General features: G+C 46.6%; 1 protein-coding gene across 2 annotated transcripts in view; it reads left to right on the top strand.

The window, feature by feature from the left end:
• The window catches only part of Maco1 (macoilin 1), a 62578-nt gene extending 38398 nt beyond the window's left edge, over positions 1-24180 (top strand). Inside the window, exons 7-11 of one of the 2 annotated variants that reach the window (XM_039110045.2) lie at positions 11882-12040; positions 13263-13445; positions 15419-15539; positions 18384-18558; positions 22289-24180. In XM_039110045.2, coding sequence (XP_038965973.1) covers positions 11882-12040; positions 13263-13445; positions 15419-15539; positions 18384-18558; positions 22289-22491 — 841 coding nt within the window. In that variant the 3' untranslated portion in view covers positions 22492-24180. 2 annotated transcript variants of the gene reach the window in all.
• The last annotated feature ends 2633 nt before the right edge of the window (positions 24181-26813 follow it).

Genomic DNA, 26813 nt, shown 5'->3' with positions numbered 1-26813 from the left:
TTTTTTTTTTTCTCAAAGATTTATTTCATGTATGTGGTACACTGTTCCTGACTCCAGGCACACCAGAAGAGGGCATCAGATCCCATTACAGATGGCTGTGAGGCACCATGTGGTTGCTGGGAATTGAACTCAGGACCTCTGGAAGAGCAGTCAGTGCTCTTAACCACTGAGCCATCTCTCCAGCCCCTTGTAACTCTATATCACTCCATCTTTCTTATTCCTTTTAGGGAGCCAGGCCTGGATGTATGTTGACAGTCAGTGAGGCTGACTCTTAGCATTAGGAGTAAAGAAGGAAGGTCCTGGTCCAAGATGCACCAGAGAAACACAGAAGGTTCTGAACTCCAGCTATAGGTTAGGGACAAAGCAAGAGTAGAACTGGAGCCACAGCCTTTCTTGGCACGAGGAGGCCAGATGCACTCAGGTCAGGAGCTGTTTCTGTCTTAGAAACTAGGCACGGATGAAGCTAAACGGCCGGTTGATCTAGTGTCACTTATCTTCTCAGGGGAGGGACTTTTACTGACGACAGCACTCTTCTCCCACAGGAAGTCTGGGACTCCTACAAAATACTATATGGAAGCAGGGGTTAGGGAGGAAAGGAAACTGAAGTTTGAAGCCTGATGTGTTTCTCAGGTACAAAGAAAATACTTAAACATTACCTGAGGTCATATAGTTTGTAGGGATGCTTCTGCATTGTGACTTTCTGTGTTGCAGACTCTTTACAGCAGTGGTTCTCTACCTTTCTAATGCTGGGACCCTTTAATACAGTTCCTCATGTTGTGACCCCATGCATTTTCCTCTGATCTTGGGAGCCCTGTGATAGGGTCCTTTACTTCACAAAGAGGTCGCTTCTCACAGGTGGAGGATCATTGGTTTGCAACATCCTAATGCCCATAGTAATAAAATGTAAGGTCAGTGAGGATAGAAGCTTCTTTTGTATTTGTCCTTGGTACAGAGGAGGCATGTGAACTGGAGTCTCCTAATTGATCATATTGCAACTCAAGGCTTTGCTTTTAAATTTTTAGTCAGTTTTCATGTGGCTAAGGCTATAACTGGGGATGCAATTGAACTCCCCATAGGCCTCTACCTGTGGACTGAGTGCTGGGTTACAGGCAGTGCTGCCATACCTGTTCTGCATATTTCATGGAACTCAAGGTTTTCTGCAAGCTGAACACTAATAGAGCCACATCACAGCTTTTCAAGGTCTCTGGGGTTAGGGAACCTTGACAGTACCTAGGATAAGAGCTTGTTGCTTTTGGGGAAGTTGATAACAATTTTATTTAATAAAAAGGAAAAAGGGAAAGAAAATCTTTGTGCTGCCATCTCCTTTCATTCTGGATTCTAGGAAGTTTTACAGTTGGGCATCTGTCCCTACTTTTTCTAGAGGTGATATGGGAGGTGAGGGAACCTGCAAGTTGCAGAGAGAGGACCAGGGCAGAATCCTCTTGGAGACTGCTGTCCAGCCAGCCAGTCACACCACCTGTTCAATTGGTTATGTCTAGGGCCAAAGGATTTTGTTGCAGGCCATCGCTCAGCAACAAAGGGAGAAATCTACCTTGTCTTCCTTCTCTGTCCTGCTGGGCCTGCCCTTCTATCAGCCCAGGACCAGCCTCTGCTTTGTGTCTGCTGACAGGAACTCAGGCTCCACTTTTCTGTCTGTCTTTCTCTCCCAGGAAGCTCCTGCCCTAGGTGGGGAACGTTATCCCCAGCCCCAGAAGGAGAGTCTACATTTGCTTATGTGGTTTGTGCTTGAATACACTTTGCCTGAGTGCCAGGAGTAGTCAGCAGAAGAAAATTTGATCCTGGGGAAGAAGTGTGCTCCCTACACACCAAGCGCTCTGCAGACTGACCTGCTGACCCCGCCAGAACAGGCCTCTCTGTTTTCAGTGGGATGCATTAGTGGTTATTTCAGATGTCATCTTTCCTAGCTAAGAGATAGAAGTGTGTGGTCTTCGAATGAGGACTGTGAAAGTCAGACCCTTAGTGACACTGGTCAGATTCGATTAAATGGGTTGGAGGAAGTGTGACTACTGAATTATTTGGAAAGCACTAAGTGGGAAGTAAGTAGTAGATTCATGAGTCTATTTTTAAAGTTTAGTGGGTTTTGTTTATTTGTCTCTTTGGAAACAAACTTAATTTATATTTGTCTGGCACTCTGTCTGAGCAAGTGTACTTTGGCAGACCTGATTTATTTTCATTTCCCGCTCTGTCCGTAATATTTTAGGCTGCTATGGTTTACTTGGTTGGTCTTGTTTATACTAACTAGTTCACAAGACAGATTGTACTTATTTTAACCATTGAAGGAATTTTAAAACTATATAAAAATATAATTGTGGTAATAGGAACATGATTTATACTTAAGTAGGGCTACTTCATGATGTGAGCACCATGCAGCATATTAGAAACTAGGCAGAAATGAAACTAAACGTGCTGGTCACCATCTAGTAGCCCCAGCGCATAGAAGTGACCTGTGCCTGGTGGGTATTCGTATGAGGAGTCTGGGAGTGGTAGGGCCTGACGCGTTATCCTGTCCGATAACAGAAGGCTCACTTTAGTATAATCTCTGTCCATCCCAGTTGCTGCAGTAGTAGGCATGGCATCATAAAGACGAGGTTATTACTATGTGTATATGCCATGTACATGTTAAGGTCAGAATTCTTGCATGAAGTGGTTCTCTGCTAGTGTGCTTCTAGGAATCAGACTCAGCTCATCGGGTAGGCAGCAAGCACTTTTGTCTATTGAGTCATTGCATCTTGCCAGCCCATTTTAAAAGATTTTTCATATGAATTCATGTTCAGTCACATTTCTTTATGATGCTAGTGTTTGGAGGGGCGAGTGTGTGTGTTGTGGGTTGTTTGTTTGTTTGTTTGTTTGTTTGTTTTTGAGACAGGCTCTTACAGCGCAACCCAAACTGGCCTGGAACTTACTCTGTAGACCACACCAGCCTCAAACTTAGAGAGAGCTGCGTGCTCCTCTTCCCAAGTGCTGGGATTGAAAGCGTCACTGTATCCAGCAAGATGCTCATTTGGGGCAGGCACGGCTTTCTTCTTGACGAGCTTAGAAAGTCAGCACCATGTTTCCCTACATGACCAGCTGTATAAAAGACCCTGGAGTTCTTTCTTTGTCTCTGGATATTCTTTTTCTTTTTTTTTTTTTCTTTTCTTTTTTTTTTTTTTTTTTTTTGGTTCTTTTTTTCGGAGCTGGGGACCGAACCCAGGGCCTTGCGCTTCCTAGGTAAGCGCTCTACCACTGAGCTAAATCCCCAGCCCCTTCTTTTTCTAATATTAATTTTTTCGTTAGCTTCATTATAAATCAAAACATCACAGACCAAGATTGTGGTGTGTGATGTCCCTCTATATTCTTTAAGGAAAATTAATGTGTTCACCCTTTGTGTTTGTATTAGTGTGGGTTTTATTGCTGCGTAGAGACCAGGGCAACTCTTATCCGGGAAAGCATTTAATTGAGACTGACCAAAGGTTTAAAGGCTATTAGTTCCTTATCATTGTGACTGCAGGCATGCGGTCTGCGGACACGGTCCTGGAGGGGCTGAGAGTTCTGTATCTCAATCTGTGGTTATCAGAAGGAAACAACATCACACTGGGTGTAGCTTGAGTATATATGGCCTCAAAGCCCTCCTCCATAGCAATATACCTCCTTCAGCAAGGCTACACCTACTCCAACAGAGCCACACCTCCTGATAGTTGCCACTCTCTCAGGCCAGACATTTAAACACATGAGTCTATGGGGGCCATATCTATTCCAACCTCCACAGTGTTTGACAGAAGATAGAGCAGATATAGAAGATATTTTGTAATACAGTTTCACCTAGTAATCAGGTCATCTGGCTGTCGTTTTTTTGGACATTTGTGTCTGGTAAGCATTGTCCTACAGTTGGTATTTGCTAAGCGTGGTTGATAGACTGGATTAGAACAGCCTCCTGTCAGTGTGAGTCTCACATAAGGAGGGCATGTCCACCCGTCAGGTGTGTGTCATACACTTTGCCCTGACTGACCCATGCTACTCATGCTGCCGGTGTGGGTGACCTGGCAGGGAGTGGAAGTTGGTATGGAGGATTATCAGTATTTCTTCTGGGGTTAGATCTTTGGTTTACCTAGAACACGCCATGTCTTCAGTTAAAGTGCACAGACTACTGGTGGAATTAGATACTTACCTTGATGAGGCCCTTCATTTGCTTTCTTCACGTGTACCTCCCCGCTTCAGAGCACACACATTCACCCTATCTCTTTTTTTTTTTTAAGATTTTATTTATTCATTTTATATATGATGAGTACATTATCACTGTCTCCAGGCACACCAGAAGAGGGCATCAGATCTCATTACAGATGGTTGTGAACCACCATGTGGTTGCTGGGAATTGAACTCAGGACCTCTGGAAGAGCAGTCAGTGCTCTTAACCGCTGAGCCGTCTCTCCAGCCCCTCACCCTATCTGTTTTTTTTTTTCCCCCCGGAGCTGGAGACCGAACCCAGGGCCTTGAGCTTGCTAAGCAAGTGCTCTACCACTGAGCTAAATCCCCAACCCCCATCACCCTATCTCTTAAAGCTCAATGTAAACTCTGGCCACTAGCTGTGGGTGTTTGTTGCTTCTGCACTTATGACACTGGCCTGATCTATTCCGAGTACTGAGTAAGGGCATTGAAGAACACAGTGTGAGGATTAGTGACACGATGTGTAAGAATTCAATGACACTTTAGGAATGTCGTCTCTGTTTCCAACTGTATTACCAGTTCCTGAGACGTGCACACGAGCAGATTCAACGCCAGAATGGCTGAAGCCAGCACAAAGCAGTGAGCACTGCATTACCTTGAGAGCATAAGGGCTCCTCCAGAAGGCACTGTGGCACGTGGTGCTAGAATGTGCTTGATTTTTGTTCTTTTCATGACTAGGCCTTGACAAATGGGTAGGTAGGATTCTCTGTTCCCACAGTACAGTTACAGGCAGGAGTCAGATCTGTAGCAGGGTTCATTAGGAAACCTGCCTCTCTCACATGTCTGTGTAACTGAGACCTGGTTTTCAGACTCCCCTTTGCTTTGCCACTAGAAGCAGGCTATAGTCTAGAAACAGGAAATTTGCAGAGCCATGGGTCCTGACTCCATCAGGGGTCCAGCCAGTAGCCCACAGAGACACATGGCAATGCACGACTCCTAGAGAGGCCCCAGAGCCTAGTTTTCCCTGAGTGAATTCCTGTTCAAGAAAGATCAGCTTGTTTCTCACAGATCTTCATCTTGTCAAAACTCACTTCCCATGTGTGCCTTACGTATCCCCTGTGCCCACAGGCTTTATAAAAGCCTGAGGTAATTGACAGCCCCACTAAACCTTTAAGCCTCTGAGAATTCTTTGCTGGGGTCTGTGATTCAAGGCACTCACCAGAGAAATACAAACATTGAGATCTGGGTCTCCCTACCTTCTGATATTTAAAATATCAAGTGCAGGCTGGCACTTGAGAACCGTGGTGAAGTTTTTCTTATCTGCCTGCCTAAGGCAGTCACCTGCACTTCCTTCAGTCAGTTTGGAGATTCCCCTTATTAACATGTAAATCTTTTCCTCTTGAATTTAAACAGTTATCAACTACATAAGAGCTTGGCTTCCTGGATAGGATTGGGGAATAAGTGAGATTAGAGGAAGAGATAAGGATTAGAGTATGTAAGAAAGAGAGGCTCTTAGCTTGACAAATCCACTTCCTAGGTGCCCTGCAGCCAGACCTGGAAACCTGTGGGAGTGCTTCTGTGGGTGGGTCCCAGCTCTGAGGAGCTAGGTGTGTACTTCACAGCTTTGGAGTGACTGTCAAGTCCTATGACTTGTAACTGGTTAGAACTAGACAGAAGTACACAGAACTTACTGCCACCCCTGTCTGTCCAGAGTGGTGATCCCACTGGGTGGCCCACAGGAGCCGGGCAAGCAGGAAGTACATTTGCTTCCTCTCAAAACTTAATGATGTTGTAACACTGTAGGAAGAGTTCCTTCATCCTCCCCCCTCCCTTTTTTTTTCTTTTTTTCTTTTTTTCTTTTTTTCTTTTTTTTTTTTTTTTTTGGAGCTGGGGACCAAACCCAGGGCCTTGCGCTTGCTAGGCTAGCGCTCTACCACTGAGCTAAATCCCCAGCCCTGAGTTCCTTCATCCCTAAGGAACTGTGGTGGGCGGAGCAGGCTTAGCTTTGAGAAATGGAGCCCACAACGGTAGGGAAGTGCTTTCCTCCCCCCTCTCATCCTTACTGGGTGTTTTTTCTTTTGAGGGTTGTAAACCTGTGTTTGTATCTGGTTTTCTCTGTAGTGACTTGCTTCCAGTGTAGGTAGCTGCTATTGGCAGTTGCATAGAGTCTTATGCATATATTTGAAGATGTTGCATTAGCCTCTTAATACTATTTAATCAGAGTTTTCTTTGCATTAATAAGTTATACATGTGTATTTTACCTAGGGAAGTATTAACCATCATCACCAAGGGGGTTAAGTGTACCATTAACACAAGTAATCATATCTGCTTGATAAATGTCCCTAGCACCTGACTGTCTTGATTCAGTTCAGCTTACTAATTCACATAGTTCTCCTAAAATTCCCAGCATCCATCATCCTATCAAGCAGATACAACAATTGAGCCATATCTTACAAATTAGAAAATAGAGTTGCCAGGCATCATGATACCCGTCATTAATCCCAGCACTCAGGAGACAGAGGCAGACAGATCTCTGTGATTTCAAGGGCAGCCAGGATTATATCTAAAAAGAAGGGGAGGAGAGGCTCTGTAAGTACATTATAGAGCAGCATTTCCTTATATATTTATTGTGTGTATGTGAGGGAATGTGCATGATAGGACATGTGAAGGTAGAGGACAACTTCTGCAAGTGGGTTCTTTCCTTCCATGGTGTGGGTTATAGAAAGTGCCTTCACCCACTGCGCCATCTTGCTAGCACCACACAGTGGGTCTGTGCAGACGGTGGCGCACTGCTCAGTAGTTTAAGGGAAATGTCTGAGGAGGGGAAGGTGCCTGTGATATGCAGGCTGTGTATGTGTTGCCCCCCTCCTTATGATATATGTAGTTACATGTGTGGAAAGTGGGGAGAAGGCTCATGAGAAAGAAGTGCATCCATGAAAGCCCAAATGAGAGAGAGGCGTGAGTTGTTTACATTTTGGATTTTTTTTTTTTTTTTTGGTTAGGTTTTGTTTTTTTTGTTTTTTTTTTTTTTTTATGCTGAGCGGATTTCATTCTTAGAGTAAAAAGTTAAACCCAGTGAGAGATTACAAATCATTTTACCCCCTATTTCAGTAAAGACTTGAACTGTGTAGTAGGCCTTCAAGGCCAAAGTCTTCTCCGGGGCCTGTGGAGATTACTGACTATGTTTTGACTTGTAAGGCTCCGTTCTTCTGCACAGCTCACTCTTAGCTAGTAGAAGTTTCTTCTGTCAGCATTTGAAATGCTTAGATTATGAATTTCTGGGGTTACTGAGAATTTCTCTTAGCACACTCAACTAATGTCATTAGGTAGTGACCCTGAAGCCCAGGGTTTCTCAGGCAGGGACTGTCACAGTTTGGAAAGCAGTAATTAAGAGTTGGTGGAGCGGGGTTGGGGATTTAGCTCAGTGGAAGAGCGCTTGCCTAGCAAGCACAAGGCCCTGGGTTCGGTCCTCAGCTTCGGGGGGGGGGGGGCGTGGGGGGGGAGTTGGTGGAGCTAATGACCGTAGTTAGGAAGAGCTTAGGAAGAGCCTGAAGCACTTTAGTCCTGTTTTTTATGAGAGAGTAAATTGTATTGTATTTTCAAAACAAACCATTTCTCTGGAGGCAGAAGCAGGTGGATCTCTGAGGCCAACCTGCTCTACATGTTAAGTTTCAGGCTACCCAGGGCTACATAGTAAGACCCTGTCCCAGAGAGAGGCAGGGGTGGAAGGTACAGGGGTAAATGAAAACAGTTTCCAGGGCTGGAAATGTAGCTCAGTGGGAGAGTCTAGTATGCAGGAAGCTCTAGATTCAACCCCAGTAACAAAAGCAAGCAGTTTCCTACTGCGGTATGACTTATCCACACTGGAGTATACAGATGTTGGATGTACACTTCTGAGCACGTACACACTAGAGTATACAGATGTTGGATGTACACTTCTAAACATGTGCACACTAGAGTATACAGATCTTAGATGTACACTTCTGAGCATGTGCACACTAGAGTATACAGATGTTGGATGTATACTTCTGAGCATGTACATACTAGAATATATAGATGTTGGATGTACACTTCTAAGCATGTGCACACTAGAGTATACAGATCTTAGATGTACACTTCTAAGCATGTGCACACTAGAGTATACAGATCTTAGATGTACACTTCTGAGCATGTGCACACTAGAGTATACAGATGTTGGATGTATACTTCAGAAGAAGTATACTTTTTTTTAACAAAGGAAACATACTTTTGTAACTTCCTTCTTGCTATATAGTACTGCTGGTTTGGCTTTGACAATATTCTCATAGAATTCCACTTCTAAAAAGCATTGTGGGAGACCAGGAAGATGGCTTAGCGGGAAAAGGCACTTGCACCAAGCCCACTGACTTAAAGGCTGGCGAGGCTGGAGATGGCTCACTGACTGCTCTTCCAGAGGTTCTGAGTTCAAATCCCCGCAACCACGTGGTGGCTCACAACCATCTGTAATGGGATCTGATGCCCTCTTCTGGTGTGTCTGAAGATAGCTATAGTGTACTTATGTACGATAAAAAAAAAAAATAAATCTTTAAAGAGTGGAGTGCAGCCATGCCAGAAGGCCCAACACCCTGGCCCCAGAGAGCAGGTGTTGTTTCCATGCCAGGATGTTTCCATGGATCTTCTCCAAGTGTCCAGGTCCCAGCAGAGCGGGTTGGTTAAGCAGAGGTGTCCATTCCTCAGTGCTGAGCCAGACAGGAAAAAGGAGGTGAGATGTTCAATTTCAAGGCAGGATCCCCAGAAATTTTTTCAAGCACCTGTCCCTGAACCCACAGACAAGGGAGCCTCTTCTCAATCAGTTGCCTTCTTACTTATATATAATAAATAAATAAATCTTTTTTTTAAAAAGTAGTGGTTCTCACACTGTGGAAGGAGAGAGCATACTCAAAACTTGTCCTCTGACCACAAGTATGCACACATGTAAATGCGTACACTAACTAGATAAGGGGAAACAAACTTTTTAAAGCATTGCGTTCTGTGCTTTACAAAAATTATGTTTGTACCTTTTGTTCTCAAAACTCTTTAGATTATTGCAAATTTCAAGAAATTCAAAACTTTACTCAGAGTAAGTATTGTTTTTTGAAACAGGGTTTCTCTGTATAACAGAGTTCTGGGTATCCTGGACTCATTTTGTAAAGCAGACTGGCCTGCAACTCATAGAATCTCCCCTGACTGTGTCTCCTGACTGTGCATACACTGAAGGCCCAGCTACTATGGTCATTGTATCAGAGAAACATGTCACTTAAAACATGTCACTTAAAATGGAAGACTGAACACCAGGCAGTGGTGGTACACGCCTTTAATCCCAGCACTGAAGAGACAGAGGCAGGCAGATCTCTTGAGTTCTAGGACAGCCAGGACTACACAGAGACCCTGTCTCAAAAAACATAAAACACAACCAACAACAACAAAACTAAAACCACAACAGAAGATTTTTAGAATGAAAGAAAGCGATAACTACAAAGTTACTGAAATGCAGCATCTAAGAAGGGGCTTTTCCTTCTTCCTTGGCTGTGCTGGTCAGCTATGCTGTGGAACCAGATTCCCGTGTCTGCATCTGGTGCAGCTTAAGCTGCTGGTCAACAGCAAATCAGCAGCCATTTATAAGTGTGTCAGGCCCCGAAATCCTAGAGCAAGTAGGAGGAGCCTTAGAAATGGTCGGCTGCAGATGAGGAAACTGCAAGGCTACGTGCAAAGTTGTCCCCAGAGCTGCTTAGGACCCTGATGACAGAGCCCTCTACAGACCACAAGCCTCTGTCCTCATGGCGGAGCCTGCCCCTTCATTTTACATGCAGTTCTTCTCTGTGTGGCTAGGCTCCTAAGAGAGGAACGTGAGCGTGTGCTTGTTAATGGCATGAATCCTGTGCAGTCTGTCTGGACTGTAGCTCTTGGGTTACTTCAGGTGAATGAAGGACAGCATAGCCATGATCTAAATACTGATCTGTGAGTACACTGAACTGAAATGACCCTGGTGATAGGGACAGTGTGGTGTGATGTGGACCTGTGACCCTTCCCTAGGGAATGAGCGCTGGCAGGAGACCAAGTAGTGCTACTGGAACTCACAGTCTCTAGGCTGTGCTTTCACTCCCGAAGGGAACACTGGTGACAGCGCCTACAGCATGGCTGGGGGCTCGAGGCTTGTTTTAAAGTTGTCTAATGGTGGATAGAAGGAAAGCACTGGGTTTTCTCTAAGAGGCCAGGGAACATTGCTGAGTGAGTGTCGATTTCTGTAGTAGGCCCTGAGGACTTTGTACGCAATAAAACATGTATGAGCTTTAGTCTGTGGATCTGGCAGTTCCAAAAAGAGATCCCCATCGCCCTTCAGAGGAAGCCTTGCTTCTGTCAGTATGCTGGACTAGAGGTGCTGAAGAGTTTTCTCGGATTGGGGTGGTAGTTGAGAGATTAAGTGTGGCTTAGAATGAGTGAGCCCTGGATTGTCCTTAACACCTGGGCAGGGATGGGGTTTCTACACACAGAAACTCAAGCAAACTGATGTTTGCTCCTGTGACCATTTGTGTCGTGTAGAATACTGTTTCTTCTCAGAGCTGCTTCACTTGTAGATCAGTAGGCCTGATCTTTAACCCTGCTGTCAAGGTCCAGCTGCCCCTTCCTACTGTTTCTAGTATAGCCTTTCTCAGGCACCAAACTGAGGACTTGCCCAGGTACCATGGCTGCTTATACTCTGAGGTTTTAAGTGTGCCAGACTCCATTTAGAATGTTCCTCCTTCCCTGTTTCCCATCCTTGGCATAGCCTTCCCCAGATTGCTGTGCTGGGGTGGGCTGTTAGGGAAGAGAATGTGTCCTGGGGATTCTACCTGGGGATCGCCGTGGGCTGCATCTGGGAAAAATAAGAATAATCATTGCCGTTGGCCCTTAGCTCTGCTGATTAAATGAGCTCCCATTGCTGTAACCTACGGAGTAGTGTGTCAGTCACTGAGGAGTGTGTGCACTGTTCTTCCTGGTGTATTTGGTTGTAGCCTTTCTTGTGTTACTATCTAAGCACTTTAGTCATCCAGGTTTTGACCCCCATTGAAATTATAGAGCCTTCCCATGAAAAAGAGATTTGGTTTTGCCCTTTTGTTCCTTTTACTGCTTATTTATGTATAGAGCCCCTAGTGCACATCACTTAAACTGGCGTTATAATGGGCTAGATGGAGCAAGCAGTAAGGAATGGCACCCTAAGGTAGGTTTTAGCTCAGTTTTCTTTTTTATGTCCCTTTTCTTGAGCTTTGGTAAGCTCTTCCACCATAGCAGAAGTGTGAATGCTACTTAGCAAGAATGCTAGCAGTTTCCACAAGTGAATGGAGATCCTGTTTTCGGGTACCCACGATGGGGGAGACAGTGCAGTCTGATATAGGAGAATGTCAGAAGCAGAGTCAGTGCCGGGGCCCTGGGTTTGTTGCTCTGGCAGGCTTTACCTGCTGAGGAGGTCGTCGGGAGGGAGGGAGGGAGGGAGGGAGGGAGGGGACTTTAATGTTTAGCTCTTCTGCTTTTCTCGCCGTTGTACACTACTCAGGTAGGTAGGTACTTGCAGTGTCACAGACATTGGGGACAATCAAAAGTTAGCCCTCCTGTGGAGGCAGCCATGCCAGAGAACTAAACACATCCTGGGTGTCCAGTGGGGACCGTGGCCAAGCCCTAAGGCCTCTCCCAGATGAAAATGCCACCTTTTCCCCTTTTCTAGGCTGGAACAAGATATTAAAAAGCTAAAGGCTGACCTGCAAGCCAGCCGGCAAGTGGAGCAAGAGCTGCGCAGTCAGATCAGCTCCCTCTCAAGCACAGAGCGAGGGATCCGCTCAGAAATGGGCCAGCTCCGGCAGGAGAACGAGCTGCTGCAGAACAAGTACGTGCGCCTTATGGGCCTTGGGCAGGGCCTCCTGTCACCAGGGGAGGACAGATGATCTCAGGCTGACCAGGAGACATGGCCCAACCTTTCCTATTCATGGATGTTTGGTTCTCAGTGTTCTCATCAAATCTACACTTGCTTCATTCCAACAAGAGTTTAGTAATATCTTTGCTCTAATGATGTAGTTTAACTATAATATTAGTTACTAAGCTTTTGTGATAAGTAACACTGATAATGAGTTTTGCTACTCTTCGAAAATCATGATCTTTTCCTGAGGATTAGGCCATATTTACTTTGAATCTCAGAACTAAAAAATGACATTGAGCTTTGGTTTCGTTTGAAGAGACAGGCAGAGGCTGGCTCTTCTGTGTGAATTCCTTTAAACTTTCATTCATTCTGAAGTTAGTTGCTCGTCTCTAATGTCTGTGGCAGCGATACCTCTATCCCACAGACTTCCCCCAAAGAAGATTCTCACTATAGTTCCTGTCTGCTAGAGTCCAGCATGCAAGAACCCTGGCCATCACTCTAAGCAGCTTGTGCAGTTGTTAGCGTTAGCCTCGGGGAGACAGTCTAATGGCCTCGGCCTTGCCGTGTGAAGCTGTAGAGAGCTCATCTTAGGGCTGTGAGAAAAGGCCTTCCTTACACCTGAGAAAGAAAGGCTGCACCATGACTGGGATTCAGAAGCCCAGTGTGGCAGGGGCTAAGCCAAGGGAATGGCCACAAGTTCACGGATGCCCTAGACTACATGGTGAGACCTTACCTAAGAAAACAACTGAAAGGATGAAGAACACAGACCTTCCCTCCCACCGATTTTAGATTCAATAGGACTGGTCCAGTCAACGGTTCCTTGGTCTGTGTTTTTGTTTTTGTTTTTGTTTTTCAGTGTTCTAGGGCACTACAATTAACTCTACAGCCACCGTCTACCTACCCTGTCCCTTAGCTTTCTGACCCATGTCTTCTGCCTGCTGTGGATCACTTAACAGAACAGAGGGCAGGGCTGACTCTGAGTTACACAAAGCCGGTGGCTAATTTGTATTTAGGAACTATTAAGTGCGGTAATGGCCGCGTGTTTTCTCTGGCACACCAGAGGCTGATACCTGGCTGTTCGGACCTCCCATTTACACCTGCCTAACAGAAAGGCTGCATGGAGGCTGTGTTTCTCAGGGCTTATAGTGAATCTGTCTAATGAGAAGACTGCATCACAACTATTTCCATACAGGCTACACAATGCTGTGCAAATGAAGCAAAAAGACAAACAGAACATCAGCCAGCTGGAGAAGAGGCTGAAAGCTGAGCAGGAGGCCCGAGGCTTTGTAGAAAAGCAGCTCATGGAGGAGAAAAAAAGGAAGAAGCTAGAAGAAGCCACGGCTGCACGGGCTGTTGCCTTTGCTGCTGCATCTAGGTATGTCCCTGCCACTAGAGTATTGAAATAGCCATGGTGGGCTTTCCTTGTCCCGGGATGGATGTGGGGGGATAGGCAGAGTGATCAGGGTGGGTGGTCTGCTTTCTGGATTGCTGATTAGTTGTTTCCGCTCCACTTGAGGCAGCTCACACTGCCCTGCATGCAGCGTGTCTCTCAGCAACCCCACCCACAGAGCAGAGGGGTCACCGTACCCCACTGTCCACCTGAGTTCTAAGTGCTTTGAGGTCTCCCTCCCTCCGCGGTCAGTCCTCACAAAGCTCTCCGTGCTTCCAACACAGATTGGGTGGCCTTAAGGGCCTTTAAAATATTTTTTAGATTAATTTATTTAATATTTGATCATAAATATTTCGTGTGCCTGTATGTCTCTGTGCTCCATGTGTGCAATAGCCATGGAAGCAAGACGGCATTAGTGTTCCTCGGACTGCAGTGATGGATGGTTAAAAGCTTTCGTGTGGGGCTGGGGATTTAGCTCAGTGGTAGAGCGCTTACCTAGGAAGCGCAAGGCCCTGGGTTCGGTCCCCAGCTCCGGAAAAAAGAACCAAAAAAAAAAAAAAAAAAAAAAAAAAGCTTTCGTGTGGGTGCTGGGAACCAAGGGCTCTTATGCTAAGCCATCTTCTCAACTCGATTGTTGTTATGAATTTTAAAGATTGTATTTATTTTATGTATGTGAGTACACTGACATATATACTAGACAGACACACCAGAAAAGGGCACCGGATCCCATTACAGATGGTTGTGAGCCACCGTGTGGTTGCTGGGAATTGAACTCATGACCTCTGGAAGAGCAGTCAGTGCTCTTAACCCGTGAGCCATCTCCCCAGCTCCAACCCCTGCTTCTTTTAGAGGCTGAAGAGATGGCTCAGTTGGCACAGTGCTTGAAGTGTGAACATAGGGTCTGGTGGTGCCCAGCACCTGTGTAAAAGCAGGTGTGGTAGAGCGTGCCTCTGACCTCAGCCCTGGGGAGGGAGTCCAGAACTAGTAGATTCCTAGGGCTCACTAACCAGCTTCCCAGAGATGCTGTCTAAGAAAACAAGTTGGGTGACTCTTGAGTAGAGCACCTGAGGTTGACCACTAGCCTCTGTAGCGTTGTAGACAAATATAAATCTAAAAATAGCTGGTGGCCGTGCCTTTAATTCCAGCACTCAGGTGGCAGATGCAGACAGATCTCTATACATTTAAGGCCAGTCTGGTTTAAATAGAGTTTCAAGTCAGAACTACAGAGTTGTCTCAAAACAAACAAACAAACAAACAAACAATTTTAGATTGTTGTTGAAAATTTCAAGGAGTAGTGAGAGGCATATTGAGACAGGTGCTACGCTCAGGCAGACCCTGGAACCTAAGAAGAGAGTGTACACCTGCGGGAAGCATACGGGGCCTATGCGTCAGCTCTCAGGTGCAACCAACTACACAGAGTATTTAAAAGCTGGACGTCACAGGTATGACTGTAATAAGAGGCTGAGACAGGAGGATTGCAAGATCAAAGGCCAGCCTGGGCTACATACTAAAATTCTGTCTCAGAAAGAGCTAAATGAAGCTTCATGGTGGTGGCACATGCCTTTAATCCCAGCACTCAGGAAGCAGAGGCAGGTGGATTTCTGAGTTGGGGCCAGCCTGATCTAAAGATGGCATTTCAGGACAGACAGGACTACAGAGATTAAACCCTGTCTTGAAAAGTAAAAATGGAAAAGAAAATAAAACATTTAAAAACCTAAATTACAAGTACTGAGCATGCACAGACAGTTTTTGTTATCAGTCCGGAAACTACATAAAGCGTGAGGGCACTCACTGCCCATTAGTGATGAGAGATGGCTTTATGTAAAGTTGATGCAAAAGCTACGACTCTGTCTGAGGAATTTGAGCATATGCAGATTCTGTTTGCACTGTGGTCTTCCAACCAATCTCCCACGATGGAAGGAGAACTATAAACCTTATTTCCTGTCTTTTTTCAAAAGGGGAGAGTGCACCGAAACCTTACGGAGTCGGATCAGAGAGCTAGAAGCTGAGGGCAAGAAGCTCACAATGGACCTGAAGGTGAAGGAGGAGCAGATCAGGGAACTGGAGCTGAAGGTGCAGGTGAGGAGTGGCTTGGGGAGGTCCCACCACGGGGCACCTTCAGTGCCATGCTGTGCTCCAGTGTGGAACAGCAGCTCCACACCAAGCCTCTACGCTTCCTTATCCAAAGGGAAGGGGATTCAATCCTGTCTCCTGTCTGATGGAGCCAGGCTCTAACTCAGGCTGCAAGTGGTGATGTAGAGGTGGTTTCAGGGGTCAGCAGGCAAGGGGAGGATAAGCAGTCAGAGGGTTTGGAATCCTGAACAGATAAATGGGAGGAAAGAAAAGTAGAGTTTAGTAACATAGGAAGGGGAATGCAAAAATAAAAGATTAGGGGAATAAAATATCCCCTGATATTTCATCCTGAGATACAAGGAGAGTTTCTAAGCATAAAATCAGTACACAAAGTCACAGAGAACAACCAAGAAGTGACTAAGGTAGAGAACTTGGAGTGGGGGCTGCAGCGCTGCAGAGACAGCCCAGCAGTGGAGTGTTGACTGCTCTGGCAGAGGACTGGGTTCAATTCTCAGCACCCACAAGGTGGCCCACAGATGCCTCCTGTTCCAGAGAGTCTGGCTCCTTCTAACCCCTACAGGGACCAGGCTCACATGTAGCAAACAGATACACACACAGGCAAAACATTTACACAATAAAAAGAGAGATATAAAATTTAAAAAGAGAGGGCTGGAGAGATGGCTCAGTGGTTAAGAGCACTGACTGCTCTTCCAGAGGTCATGAGTTCAATTCCCAGCAACCACATGGTGGCTCACAACCATCTGTAATGAGATCTGGTGCCCTCTTCTGGTCTGCAGTCACATATGCAGGCAGAATGCTGTACATAAAATAAATAGATAAATCTTTTTAAAAAATTTAAAAAGAGAGATAGATACCTACTGAGTGTGCTGGTCCACACCTTGGATCCCAGCACTGGGGAGACAGAGGCAGGGGGATCTCTGTTATGAGTTCCAAAACTATAGAGTGAGACCCTGTCTAAAACGAACAAAAAAATATAGATATCAAAGAATTTCAAAAACACACTTTTAGGATATAAATAGCTGGTAAAGTGAAGTAAAGTGTACAAACAGATCATTTACAGAAGAGAAACAAGGGCTAAAAATGGATCTTTAGGACCAGTGACAGTGGGACTAACAGGGAGCGATGCTCACCGACAAGCCTGATGACCTCAGTTACCCACCTGGTAATCAGGAGAACCAACTCTCATGTTCTCTGACTCCCAGGTTCATAACAACATACACAGTCAAAGTAGCAGCTGGAGACAGCTCAGTGGTTCGGAGCTCTTACTGCTGTTTCGGAAGAGCCAGGTTTCATTCTCAGCATCCATATGGTGTCTCATAATTGCCTGTAACTCTAGTTCTAAATAATCTGACCCCTCTTCTCATTCCACATGCTCCTTGCAAGCACATACACCACACACATATACTCAGACACACATACATTTAAATAAAAGCAAATACTTTTTTTTAAATGTATGTGAGTACACTGTAGCTGTCTTCAGACACACCAAAGAGGACATGAGATCCCATTACAGATGGTTGTGAGCCACCATGGGTTGCTCTTAACCCCTGAGCCATCTCTCCAGCCCCCTCAAATACTTTTAAAAATTAAAATGAATGTAAAAATTTTAAGTGTACTCTTATTGCTAAGAAATGGCATGGATATAAAAATTAGCAATCATTTAAAATAGCATTGCCGGGAGTACAGAAGATCACACACTTTTGGAGTATTCCTCTTTAGGAAGCCAGCCAAGAGACAAGATCTCATCAGCGCCTGATACCATGTTCAGTGCAGTGGTCTAGGGATGTAAAATAAAAACAAACAAACAAACAAAAAAAGTCTTTTTTTTTTTTTTTTTTTTTTAAGCGACAGGTTTCTCTGTGTAGCCCTGATTGTCCTAGAACTCACTCTGTAGTCCTGGCTGGCCTCAAACTCACAGAAGTCAGCCTCCCTATACCTCCCCAGTGCTGGGATTAGAAGCATGTGCTGCAGCCGCCACCACCACCAACTGGAAACAGTCTTAGTTAGTAACGGGGCGGGCATTTACTTAAGGTACAATCTACACAAAACAGGAATATCATCGAGCCATGAGAAGGTCTGTTTTCAGACTGGTATAGTGGCACCTGCCTGTAACCCAGCCCTTGGGAAACTGAATAGTTGAAATGGTCTGTTTTAGTTTTTTAAAACACTTCATCTATATTAAAGGATTCTGGGTAACTTTCAGTTGTTCTGTATTTTTTAATTCTCTGGAATAAGTTTGGATTCTGTCTTTAAAAACAGTGTAGGCCAGGCATGGTTGCATATGCTTTCCACCTCAGCACTTAGAGGTAGAGGCAGGCAGGTCTCTGTGACCTCAAGGCCAGCCAGAGCTACACAGTGAGATGCAAGCCAGCCTTGTTTACGCTGGGAAACCATATTTTAAAAGGAAAAGCAAACAAACCAAGTTCAATCTTCCCTGACTTACTGTATTAACAAATACTATAAATGGGCTTCCCTACAGTTTGCCTTGTCAAAATAACAACCATGACAGTTTATACAAATGTAACTATAGTATAAGGCACCATTTGCAAGGAGCTGAGAAGAGCTGTCTGCTCTGAATAAGTCTCGCAAGAGAGACCTGGAAGCAGATACCACTGTTTTCCAGCCATGTGCCCATGCAGCCCACGGGACACCTCTGAGGATCTGGATCGTGTCTGGGCATTACATGTACATTCTCCAAGAACAGATGTAAACACACAAGGTATCAGGGTTCTCTGTTCTGATGGCCAGGTCAGGAGGATGAGAGTTCACTTTGTGAGCTGAAGCCAGTTTATATTGATGCCCCATAACATCACTGTCCCCTGTTGACAGGAGCTTCGGAAGTACAAAGAAAACGAGAAGGACACTGAGGTGTTGATGTCAGCCCTCTCTGCCATGCAAGACAAAACGCAACACCTAGAGAACAGCCTCAGTGCAGAGACGAGGATCAAGCTGGACCTGTTCTCTGCACTCGGTGATGCAAAGCGGCAGCTCGAGATTGCCCAGGGTAGGAAGCACGGGCCCACGTGGGATGGCAGGACCTAGAGACCACAGTGATGAACCAGAGGGCACCTCAGAGTTTTCCTTATGTTGTTTGGTGCTTGACTAGTGTTGAGATTCTAAGTCAAATCAGTTGGTGCTACAGGAGTATTTTGAGATGAGAGTGTGTTGGACTTAAAGACAAGAGAAGTTGCATAGTGTTGAAGAGTCTAAACTGCTTTACGATGCGTATGCAGCCTGTGGAGACAGAGAGAGGCAGCCTGTGGAGACTCTAGAGCAAGCTAGGAGGCTGGGTCCCATCACAGGAGGCTGGGTCCCATCACAGGAGCTGGTATTTGAGCAGTGAGATGGACTGGGAGCATGAGGTGAGGGCTGAGAAGCCTCCTTGCAGAAGGTGCAGGGCTCTCCCAAGTTGCAGCAGGCTGGGAGTGGCTTGGGCAGTGCAACAAAGGAGTCTGGAGAACCAGGCCATCCACTCAGCAGAGAGTTGCTGGGACCTGCTAGTATCTCTGATAACCAATAGACACCCTGGCAGGGACAAACAGTGAGCAAGTTATTATTGTATTTATAAGATGGGAAAGGTCAGTAGGCAAAATGGGGAGGAGACGGGAAGAGAAGACATCCTTGAATACAAAGAGTTTGAGCAGAGACTGAGGCCAGGAGCAGTGAATGAAGGCAAAGCCCATGGCATGAAAGATGCTCGCCGGTCTGCTGGCCCAGGTGAGACAGGGATCGCAGCAGCAGCGGCCAGGTTCTGTAGTAGTACCCCAGGAGAAAAGCTCAGACTTGATTCTAACTGACGTGGAGGCGTGTGGGGGAGTTCTCAAAGAGGGTGCCGTAACCTGATGAAGAGAAAATTGGATTTTGTCCATAGAACTGATTAGTCACTTAAGTGACTAACACTGAGGAAACCTTTGCACTATTGGCCTAGTGCATGGAAAGGGTTCTTGAGCAGGGACTCACCAAGCAGCCAAGCTCTGGAAACTGACATCCTCGAAAGCCCAGAGTCTACTCGGGTATTGCAGCCTAGATGCTTAAGATTACTGAGCATGCTGGGAGAACTTATTCACATAGATTATATAGCTGTGATACCTAACTGTAAATTAAAACTTAAAACATCTGGTAATCTATTTAAAATGAGGTAAAATATTACATACTAACATAATGTCATTTTATGAAAGTAACTATCTTCAAATAGCGAGAAAAGTGTCATTGTCTTGTATTTATTTACTTTTTGACTTAATAGAAAATGTTTGCATCCTCCTCTGTGTTGCCGTTCATCTTGTGAGACTTACACTGTACGCAGAGTTTACCGAAGGCCCCACAGTGCTTACTGCAGAGGGCAGTGCTGCTCTGGTACTCTTATGCACAGTGAACCTGTGGAGGCTGCCTCGTTGGAGGATAACTGCACTAGGGCGGGCAGACCAGGGAGAAAGGACGGCAGGGATGGGAGACCAGAGAGCATGTGATGCCAGCAGGAGTGAGTAGCTGGCGGGATGGTGATACCTGAGATCAGAACATAGTGGGGAGAGAAAGCACTGGGGCTGTCCAGGCCAGTGATTTGGTAGCCCTAGGCCTGGAGGCCTTAGAAGAAAAGAGGGGAAGTTAAAAGGCACTGTGAATGTAGTGTTCTGAAGTGTGTCGGTTCCCAGGTCTTCAGGGAGAGCGGCTTTTCCAATGGCAGCATGAGAGACAAGGACAGTGGACCAGAGGCAGAGAGGCCAGCTCGGAAACTGGTGTTGTCTTCTGTCAACAAGAAAGGCAGGGTGGCGTATGGAGAAGAGCTGAGGTCAGGGTACTGGAACCAAGGCAGAGGGGCAAAGAGGGCCTGGGTATGAGGAGGAAGAATCTCTCTGGGGCACTGATTGGTAGGTGCTCCTCAGACACCCAGGTGAGGCACGACCTTTAGTCACTGAGAACTTCAGCCTGGCCTGGAGATGTTTAGAAAATAGAGAACTTAAGGAGTTGGTGAAAGCCACCCAAGAGGCTTGGGGTGACCCAGGTGACTGAGCAGAGGCTCCCTTGTCTGTGGGCTCAGGGACAGGTGCTTGAAAAGGTTTCTGGGGATCCTGCCTTGAAACTGCACACCTCCCACTGGCCCTTTTTCCTGTCTGGCTCAGCACTGAGGAATGGACACCTCTGCTTAACCAACCCGCTCTGCTGGGACCTGGACACTTGGAGAAGATCCATGGAAACATCCTGGCATGGAAACAGCACCTGCTCCCTGGGGCCAGGGTGTTGGGCCTTCTGGCATGGCTGCACTCCACTCTTAGCCCACAAATGTTCGGGAAGACAGAAAGGTTCATCCTGAAACTCTTGAGGTGTTTTCCTGTTACTAATTTAAAAAATCAAACTGACGTCTGTTGGGGAAAACACAGTGGCTCTGTATCAGGTGCCACTAAGGACTTAATTCATTTGAAGCACCTTGCGTTCAAAGAGACTGTGGCTCTTTGGTGCTTACCTGAAATTTGGGGGCCCTAAGGAAGTGAAAGCACGGTTCATGGCTCCTGGTTTTTCACTGTCTCCCTCCAGATCCGGTCCAACTTCATAACTTAAATCCACACCTGTTCCTTCCTATGCTGTTGGTTACTCATCCTGATTCCAAATTGATTCTTCATCTCCACCACACCCTTCTGAGACATGCCACCCAGCTTTCCCTCACAGACAGACTGCTGTCTACACAGTGAGAGCTACTCACACACACACAGCCTCTTCCTTGGAGGTCAAGGAGGCGCAGAGCCTGGAGGAAGACTTCATGGACTGGAACAGGGTGGTCCTGGCTTCAGTCCTGCTCTGTGTCCTAATAACAGATGACCTGAACATGCATAATCTGTGAAGCCTTGCCTCTCCCCTGGGCTGGATGCAGGGACTTAGCAATGGGAAGTTAGGAGTCAGTCTCTGCCCTCACAGAGCCCGTGATCCAGCAGTAGATGATGGGTCCATCACCCAAGGAAGTGGAAGAGTGCCATGGGGAGTATGTGTAGATGCTGTTCCCAGAGCTCATGGAGTCAACTCCCAGCTCTGAAACTGTCAGGATACCTTAAGCGTGTGGTACTGCTTCCTATACCCTATTCTCTCATGGTAAAGTGGGTGGTGAGAATACTCACCTCTTCTGGTTGTGAGGAAGAAGAGGGTTAGTGTCTGTAGGCACTGAGAACCGCTGTGCTACACTGGGCCTTAGTTGCTGTCATAAGATACAGAATGAAAGGGGACACTTGGGGTGTGTTGAAAATCTAGGCCCTTGTACATTGCGATTGATCAGGAAAACTTAGCTTCACACAGTGACACGGTGGGCTTGAAGGGCTGAGTTGGCTGATGTAGCCAGTTGAGTTCTGGACAGAGGTCAGAGGGCATCGTGCCAGCAAGCTAGGCACCAGTCCCAGAAAGTGATCTGTTTTCTGTCTGAGAACCTGTTGTGACCGATCGAAGGTCCTGGTCCTGTGTTCCTTGGTTTAACCTTCAGAGCCCAGTGTCCCAGAAGGGAGCCTCAGCTCAGGAGGTAGAGCTTTAAAACCCCGCCTCAGACTGCTGGGTCACTGCCACTTTCTCACACCTGCTTAGAGCAGATCAGAATTTCCATTGTTAGAAAGTAAAAATGACCAAATGTGCCTAAAAGTGCCCTGTTGTTAGGTACTTAGGAAGTTTGTCTGCTCTTACCAAATGGTGAGGTTATGGCTGGCCTGGGGGTATCACGCGAGCTCTCCCTCCTCACTAATGCTAGGTCTTTGATCTTGCAGGGCAAATCCTTCAGAAAGACCAGGAAATCAAGGACCTAAAACAGAAGATAGCTGAAGTCATGGCCGTCATGCCCAGCATAACATACAGTGCCGCCACCAGTCCCCTGAGCCCTGTGTCCCCCCACTACTCTTCCAAGTTTGTGGAGACCAGCCCCTCTGGACTTGATCCTAATGCCTCTGTCTATCAGCCCCTGAAGAAATGAAGGCCAACTGTGTGTTTGCCCAACATTTGGAACCAGAAGGCTTCGAAAAGCAGCGTCTCTGGCAGTCAAGATAAAAAAGTTGATATTGTGTTTTGTGGGACTGTATATGTTGTCATTTTTAAAGGGGGGAAATAACATCCAAGTCTGATTAGAACCGCCCATCAGTTGTTCTTGGAAGTTTTTAGAAGACCTCACAGGACTTTGCAGTTTATTTTTCTTGGCCAACACATTAAAACCATTCTTGGATTTCAAGTAGCCAATTTTGCCTTTTTATGTATTTTTACATAGTTTCCTCTTGAAGAAAAAAAAAGCAGAGTTTTTTTTGCTTTTCAACCCTATTTTGTTCTTAAATAAGCAAGAAAATTGCACGTTGTATTCACGGACGACAACAAAGGCGTAGTTTCTAGTGCGAGAGGGCGGAGTAGCCCAGCAGCTCTGGTTCCATAGCTGCATTAAAGATGATTGTCTCCATTACAGAAAAAAGAGCGATTGCCCCTCCAAGAACCAGACAGATTGAGAGAATGTCACTTAAGCTGAGAGAGACTTAAGGGTGAGGCTGGCTTGCAGGCGTGTGGCCGTGTGTTTGGAGTATTGACATTCCCATTGCTGTTAGCTCCAGAGCACACCCAGGGCAGTCTTTGCATTACCGTGAGAAAAGATGTTGCAAGAGGAAGCTTGATCATTGTCAACTCTGTCCCCTCCCCCCTGTCATCTGTCTTCTATTTGTCCCGGTCACTGCTGAGCCTTTGCTCAGCTGGTTGGTGGCTCGGCTGCTGGTCACCACGCCACCACTTGGGTTTTCCATGGGAAGCACACAGGGTTCTGCGCTTGCCGCCAGTCAGGCACCTTAGGTGGCAGCCTGGTGGGTGTGAGAGAGGCCAAACGATGGCTGATGGAAGCCGTGGTCTAGGAGTGGCCCCCACGTGCCATTTGCTGCTTTCTTCGCCCTCCTCATCTCGTGTCCGATGGTTTACAGATGCCTGACAGTTCCTCAGCTCTTGTGCCAAGGAGGAGTGGTTGTTGGTTTTTTTTTGTTTGTTTGTTTGTTTGTTTTGAAGATTTAAACTCTGCGCAAAGATACCGGTTCAACTGTATTATACGTTGGTAGAAAGTGTCTGCACAGACCTTTGAAAGTGTGTTAAGAATCAGGGAGTGGGAGGGCAGGGGAGAGGAGGGGCAAAGCAGAGTTGTGTTTTGAAAGCTGGGGATATTAAACCAAATCGATTGGCTTGGCTTCCATACTGTGTGTTCTGGAAGGTCATGGCTCTAAAATTTCCTGTTGATTGGCATGTATATCTCATTTAAAGCAAATTAGGTAGGACAAACCAGTCAGTACAATTAGAAGTGTTACAGTCATCCCTTTAATCACAGAGCTTATTTTGGAGTAAGCGACTTCTAGCTTAGCCAGGTGTGCGTGCCAGGTGTGCGTGCCAGGTGTGCGTGCATGTTGCTGCCGTTTGCACTTTTGAGTCATCTTGTGTAAATGTCACCATGAAAGTGTTACTCAGAATTGTCAGAGGGTTTTTTTCTCCATCTTTGTGCTAAAACATGGAAAATTGTCACTATGTTGATGAGGTTTCCCCCATTCTGCTGCCTTTGGGACACTGTTTTCGTTAAACTTGGTCTTGGCTGCATTCTTTTTTTTCCCCTGTGGGGTTCAAAAGAATAAACATTTTCTTACTGATGAAACCAGTTTCCCGCCTTTTCAACATTCCTGGAGGGCACAGCGAAGTAGATGCTTCTGCTGGTGCCGCTGTGATGGCTGCCAGTTTGTTTTCAACTGTCTCGGCCCCAGGTGGGATGGTGGCCACACACATGGCACCGGGCAGGGAAACAGGCACAGGGTCAGAGAGGTGCACATCCGGGAGCTCCAGTGGTCCACCCTCATCCACTTCCCTACTCCCTTCTCCAGCTTCCAAACCAAAGCCATCTTTCTGTGTAACCTCCTTTCCCAAGCCCCAGCCAGAGTGGGCCGAGGGGTGACTGCTTGAGGAGGAGAATCCTGAGGGCAAGCTTTCTTCCCAGTACTTTGCCCTCTCACACTTTCTAGAGGCTACTTTGGCTACTTAGTGACCAATGCCCTGTTAGTTTTCCACTCTATGGATGCTTAGCCAGCCTCCAAGGTGAGCATTTCCACCAAAGCCCCACAGCCACCACTGCATGCTTGTCATAGAGATTTGTCTGTCTTCATCTGAGAACCAGCGGCCTCTGGTGGCCCATGCTCTCCCATCTTGCCATTATTACAATTGATCTTGGCTCAAGTTTCTAAAGAATTCTACTCTTGGCCTCTTACCTTCTATCCTTGTTGCCTATCCAGAGAGGCATCTGAATCTTGGCCAGTAAGGTGTATGCACGTCACACTTAACTACCGTAAGCACAGTTCCCCAGGGAAACCCCTGGCTTGGCCAGCCTTCGCCTCCCCTGACAGAGTTTCTGCCCACGGTGCTCTCGCTGGCGTCTTCACTGCTAGTAATCAGTTGTCTTGTCTGCCTAGCCTAAAGCAGCCCGACGTCCTAGGACTTCTGGTTTATCACATGTCATAAAGCAATGTTTGCCATTCTAGAGGGTTCAGTATTTACAGGAAGGATGGGCTGAATGTGTTGTGACTGGCCAAGAACCCTCTTGGATTGATATCCTCCAAATGGCTGTTCCGTGTCCCTCCTCCCCTCGGCAGTCCTTCCAAGAGATCCTAAAATCGAGAAAGAACAGTTGCTGGTGCTCAAACCTGTGGGGAGGGGCTGTCCTTCACCCTGTCATCCCCTTGCCCCATGCCACCCAGAACAGCTGCTGTCTGTTTGCTGCCTGTGACCCAGCGCTGAGGAGGACTGCAGGCCCAAGTCCGGTGAGTTGGAGGCCAGCTATACTGTAAAACCCTGCTTCAAAGAAACAAATGATTCAGATTACGTGGAGGGAACTAAGGGAGACAACGCACACTGCCCCAGAGGTGAACTAGTTAAGATGTTTTCAGGATGAACTCGGGGAAGGATGGGAACCAGGGTTAAGGGTCTTAGACCTGAAATGCTTGGCCTTTAGGGCTGGGGTACGCGTTCCTCAGGTTCTCTCCTCGCTGTTCTGTTTTTATCCCTGATCCTCTGTGTGTGTGTGTGTGTGTGTGTGTCTATGTCTGTCTGTTTTGTGTCTCTGTGTCTGCACCTGCACATACGTGCATCCGAAAGCCAGAAGTTGAGGCCCAGAATTATCTTCAGTCGTACTACCTTATTGAGGAAGAGTTGATAACTCACCATGGCTAGCCAGCTTCCTCTGGGGTATTCCCTGTCCTTGCCTTCAGAGGCTGAAACTGAAGATGTCCGCATGGTATTTATAGATTCTGGGGACCCCAACTCTTGATCTAACAAGAGTTTGTATTGTAACTACTTTACTGAGCCATCCCCAGCTCTCAAGCACTTGCCAAAGAAAACCATCTCTGTCCAGTGGCCCTGTTCCGCTGTAGTCCACCGAGAGCCCTGTGGTCTGGCTATGCCCACCACATGGTGGGCGTTAGCCCCCCGCTTTGCTGCTGGCCCTGCCCTGAGCCCTCTGGGTGTTGCTTCTTGAATCTGTGACAAAATTCAGAGTGCTCGGACTCTCCAGGGCCTCCTTGCAATGTCTTGACCTGACATCAGCAAGGAGTCGCTGAAAGACAGGCCTGACAGCTGTGTGTGTGACAGGGACTCAGATGAGCTCAGCCCCACTCACAGCCTCCTCGGCTCAGGCTCTTACAGTCATCTGACCCTGTGTTTTTGTTTTGTTTTTGTTTTTGTTTTTTTTGTTTTTTTTTTTTTTTTTGGTTCTTTTTTTTGGAGCTGGGGACTGAACCCAGGGCCTTGCGCTTCCTAGGCAAGCGCTCTACCACTGAGCTAAAGCCCCAACCCCCTGACCCTGTGTTTTAATAAGGTCCGCTGCATAGCCCATCCTGAGTGGCATTCCCAACCCGAAGACTGTGTCATCCCCTCGCTTCTAGTTCAGGCTTTTGGAATTTTAGAATGAAGAGCTTAGCCGCTGATGGGTGACGGAGGTGAAGACCTCTAAACCCTGCTTCTTGTTTTGAGGTAAGAGCCTCACCATGTAGCGCTGACGGGCCCGTGGAACTGGCTATGTAGACCAAAGTGGAACACAGAGTTCCTGCCTCTGTCTCCCTCCATGTCTGCCCCCTCCCTCCCTCCCTCTGGCTGGGATCCCAGGCTAGGAGGATGGAGTCTCCTTTGCTACACAGCAATGGCTGATCAAAGCAGGTCAGCATCACCAACTGACCCAGGTCAGGTAATCGCCAGCAAGTGTGATCTGAAGTGCGTGTTGTCCCATCAGAGCATCTTGTAACAGTG

Source organism: Rattus norvegicus, chromosome 5, assembly GCF_036323735.1.
Source record: "Rattus norvegicus strain BN/NHsdMcwi chromosome 5, GRCr8, whole genome shotgun sequence".
NCBI lineage: Eukaryota > Metazoa > Chordata > Mammalia > Rodentia > Muridae > Rattus > Rattus norvegicus.
This window is presented reverse-complemented; position numbering and strand designations above follow the sequence as displayed.